The sequence below is a fragment of the Cotesia glomerata genome, unplaced genomic scaffold, assembly GCF_020080835.1.
Source record: "Cotesia glomerata isolate CgM1 unplaced genomic scaffold, MPM_Cglom_v2.3 scaffold_388, whole genome shotgun sequence".
In the NCBI taxonomy this organism is placed as follows: Eukaryota; Metazoa; Arthropoda; class Insecta; order Hymenoptera; family Braconidae; genus Cotesia; species Cotesia glomerata.
In genome coordinates, this window is record NW_025404004.1 from 674 (window position 1) to 5,279 (window position 4,606).

Genomic DNA, 4,606 nt, shown 5'->3' on the forward strand with positions numbered 1-4,606 from the left:
GCTTGGGAAGCAGGACGCCATTTTCGAAGATTGTTTTCTTTTGAGAAGAAAATACTCTGCACTTTAACTTGTAAAATGTGCTTATAATTAGAAGCGTTTTTCAGCACTTGGGCTATGCAAATAGTTTTAACTTCAACCAAGCTAGAAGCATCTATTCGCAAGGGTTGTTGTTTTCAAACTAACGTTTATTTATTAACTAAATACCTCTTTATACCATTAAAAGTACCCTAGTAGAAATGATATCGAGTTTTTAGCCAGTAACTAGCCAGTTTGACTAGACTTAAACTAGTAACTGGCCAGTGTAATATCGAGTTTCTGTCAAGTAACTGACCAGTTTTACTAGAGATCGAGCAAAACATGGCGGCTTCAGTGAAACTGTCAATTTTCAATATTGAGGTTATCAAGGGTTATAAAAATTGTCAAATAAAACAAAACTAATGTTAAATACCCGATATCATATAAATTTTTCATTTATATTTATTTATATTATAAAATAAATAACATCATTAGACTGATAGAATAATCACAATAAATCTAACAATAAAGTAATTGTTTTTAATTGGAGAAAATTAAAAAAATATTTATTTAGGTTTTCTACTGCCTTCTCAGTCTTTTGAGTTACTCAAAATTACTCCGACAGCTTTTAATTCACACTGTTTTTTAATATTTTTTAAAACAACGACGCGTACAGGTTTATGACTTAGTTGTAGGTGGCGCGATTTCGAGTTTTTACTCGATATCACTGGCCAGTTACTGGCTTATATCGAGTGAAAACTCGATTATTTCTACTAGGGGTATTACGCGCATACTTAGCCAATAATAATAGGTCCCACATATCGTTAAGCTCCAATTTATGGCTATAAAGGTTTGACGTGGGAATGGCAATTCTCCATAGAGTCGATAAAAGGCTACCTATGTTCATTATCACTTCCTCAATGGACTCATTAGTTTAACTACTTAATTAAACTAATTATTTATTAATTAACCCTTATTTATTTTACTACTGAAGCTTTTCAGGAAAAAATAACCTGCTTTGGAAAGTAGACAAGGCTTTTAGTCTTATAAAGCTTTATTTAAACTGTTTGTAAACATAAAATTCTTAAATACTACACAATACAACTTATAACTAATTAATTCTTTAACTAACATATAAACAGTAAATTAACCTACGCGCATGAAATTCCTTGCAATAAATATGTTTCAAATAATTTTACAAATTCGTATAGTATTCTATAAATAAAAGCATATTGTTCCGTAGCCAGAACACTTAGATAGCGTTGTTGGCGAATTTTCAGTACAGTTTCAGGAACTGAAATTGTCTTAGTTGTCAGTAATTGATTGAGACACGAGTCTACAGCACAGAAAACCCCGGTCCTCCCAACTCCAGCACTGCAATGAACGATGATAGGTCCAAGCGCCGGTCCATCCTGAATTTTCGCTAGAAGCCTCTCTCGTTCCTCTTTTATATCACAATACAGGCGCATAAACGATTTCCAGGTTGCAGGTACTCCATTGTCTGGCCAGTCCTCGTACATGTAATGCTTGATCAGTTTACTTTCTCCGGTGATGCAATTAGAAACATCAAAAGTTGTTTGGACGTATCCCGAACCATTTGTTTCACTCACAGTTCTGATCGAAATCTCACCAGCTTGAAAAATTCGATATTTGTCGTCATAAGGGTGCCAATACGGAGCACAATTTTCTTTCCAACCATCTTGAAGTTTCGTCAGCATCACAATAATGCGAGAATTTTGCTCCCAAATTAGCTGCCAAAACTGGTCAACAGTTTCTTCAAGCGGCCCTTGTGTCGCGATGTACTTCTTCGGAATTTCAAAAGAGTCCACATAGTTGGCGTGGATGTAGTCGGTATCTTCTTTTTTGGGAGTTATCTTCACACGGGTTTTGTCCCAGCAAAGGATGTCATCGTAGCGATTTTTGCTACAATTTTCTTGTTTTGAAAAATGTTCAAAAGACCCAAAATGCGACTGTGCTACGATCTGATAATGCTCTAATTGGATGGCTTCCAAGAAATCAGATTCTTGTGCACGTCGTTTAAATTCCTTGAGACTTATTGGAACAAACTTTGGAGTAGATATTATGTTAAGATGCATATTTTAAATATAAATAAGCCGTCTGCTCCCATTAAAAGCTCCAGAGTAACTAACGACATACTTTTGTAATTATTTTCAAACTTGTTTTAAAACATAGATACAATAGATATAGACATAAAACAATAGATATGTTATTTTTCTTATAACAATTATCAATATTTAATGGAACTTCCTGTTCCATCATACAAGTTGAGTAATCGTGTAATGCTCTCTAAACATGAATTAGTGAATATTCACTTATTCAAGTAAATTTTCACTTATTCATGTTTAGAGAGTGCTCACCTCAAACGTAGTTTCCTCATGGTTCTGACTAAGCCACAAAGAACGTTTGCTCCGAAGAATTCTTAAGCGAAGACTAGTTTCTCTAGAAGACTTCTTGAGGTGTTTAAAGCTACCTGCAAAATCTTCTACGCATACGCAGACATTGAGTAAACTCAGGCCCCTAGTCCAAAAACAATCACATTACCTATGAACTATGTAAACAAAATACACATTTTCTTCTGATATTACCATACGCTGTCGCTTACCAGCTTAGGTCAACTCTATTAACATTTAGAAGTGATTGATCAAGACAGGACAATATTGATATTTACTGTCTGGATCGACTCACCTATAAGAGAGCCTCTTCCACTAAATCTTCCACAAAGCGTTCCCTCGAGCATATAATTAGCAGCTCATACTTCTTATCTTGATATTTTTGTTTGGCTATCTTGATCTTTTGGTTGATTTCTTCAGAAGTCTCGTCCGATTTTGGTTTCCTGTTTTTAAGATTGTGAACTCTCTCTTTGAGCTTCAGGACTTCGGCCGCTAACTCTAAACGCTCTTCCAAGGAATACATCCTGATGCGGACGACTATGGCGGAACTTTCAGCTGAAATAGTCATCTTAAAGATATCTTGTCTCTTATAGGCCGTTAAGGTGAATAATTCAAGATGTAGACAAAAAAGGTATGCATAAACTGTTCTAATCATACCGAACTAGCAGGCAATGTGAAATCATATAGACTCTACAATAAGGTTCATTTTTGCTAACTAGCAAATAATAGTTTTCAGTAAAAGAATGAAAGGTTTTTTTCTTTTTTTCTATAGTCATGGCAACGTAATTCAAATAGCCTAATTCAATTCAAATAACCTAATTCGAAGCAACAATAGATAATTAATATATTTCCAACATTATACTAAACCTCATTCTAATCTAAAAGAAGTCATACCAAGTTCGCGTTCGAAGTTTATCACTAATTGCTGCTCTTTAAACATGAATTAGTGAAAATTAAAGTTTAGAGATTGATGTTGAGGAAAATAAGACTACAGTAATTAATTTGTTATTAACAGGAATTTAGGTCAAATAATTCATGTTTTGAAATTCCGAAGAGATAATGAAAAATGGTCGGTTATCAGCAGTGAGGTCATCCGTCGCTACACCGGAAAACGTTATATTAAATAACTAAAAAAGCCACACGGAGAAAAAAATTTTTCTATAGGAACTCTATAGTAGTTAGTTAGTTGTAAAAAGTTCCAGTAGGTTAACGTATTCTTATAGTAACAATACCGTTTGGCTCCTGCAACTCTACATCGTTGAGCTCTGAGAGCTAAACGTTATTTACCTTTCACAACTCTACAGGATCGTTCTAAGACAACGAACAGTAAACTGTGTATAGTTGTGGTAACTCTACAGTTACGTTACCAGAACGAAATTTTTTTTTCCGTGCAGTGTTGAAGGGTCGGCGTTTATCAGTGGGTTTTTCTCAGAATTAAATTAGGCCCAAATATACAGATGAGTCCACGAGGCGATTAGGTTACTGCTTTAATCACGTAATCGATGCCAATAGGGATGGTATGTATTAATTAATTAGTGTATAACGGCCATAAAGTATGATCACAGCGAGCGATAATGCAAATACCTGAAACTATATCAAATTGCACTAATTAACTGAAATAGGTTATTTGTATGATGTGTTTTTATGAAAATATGGTTTTATCACGCACGCCATATATACTCAACAATTTGTTATTGTATTTACAACTAAGAACCCTTTTTTAAATTCAGGATTTGCTAATGCAATTCAAAACTTCATTTCAGCAAAAATAGTTGTTTTCAGACGTCATTAAATAAAACAGTTGAATCACTAATGCCTATCCTGACATTGAACACGTTGATATAATCAAAACAAAGTCATTGCGGTCATGGTGTGACAGAATAATAAATTCGATTTTCATAAAAAGTATCTATTCTCATGAAAGATAAATTTTTCGCGTCACTTCATCAAATTATTAGGTTATTTCCCTGAGTATTTTTCACGTAGTCAAGATGCGCACGCATGTCCGATGCTTCTCCGTATGGTTCAATCGTCCCCGGGACTGCTGGTTCAATTGACCCCATATCATTTTTAAATAATTAATAGTAAATAATAAATAAATAAACTATTATATCTCTATGAACAAAGTTTAGTATTATAAAGTATTAGTATATACAACTACTACAATTTAAACTTTATCA

At 34.0% G+C, this 4,606-nt stretch overlaps 1 protein-coding gene across 1 annotated transcript; it reads right to left on the reverse strand.

Moving 5' to 3' along the window:
• Positions 1-1,034: 1,034 nt before the first annotated feature.
• On the reverse strand, positions 1,035-2,193 carry LOC123274499 (tyrosine-protein phosphatase non-receptor type 9-like). The gene has a single exon (XM_044742137.1). It carries the CDS (start codon positions 2,109-2,111, stop codon positions 1,167-1,169), a length of 945 nt encoding a protein of 314 aa, XP_044598072.1. The 5' UTR covers positions 2,112-2,193; the 3' UTR covers positions 1,035-1,166.
• Positions 2,194-4,606: the final 2,413 nt, after the last annotated feature.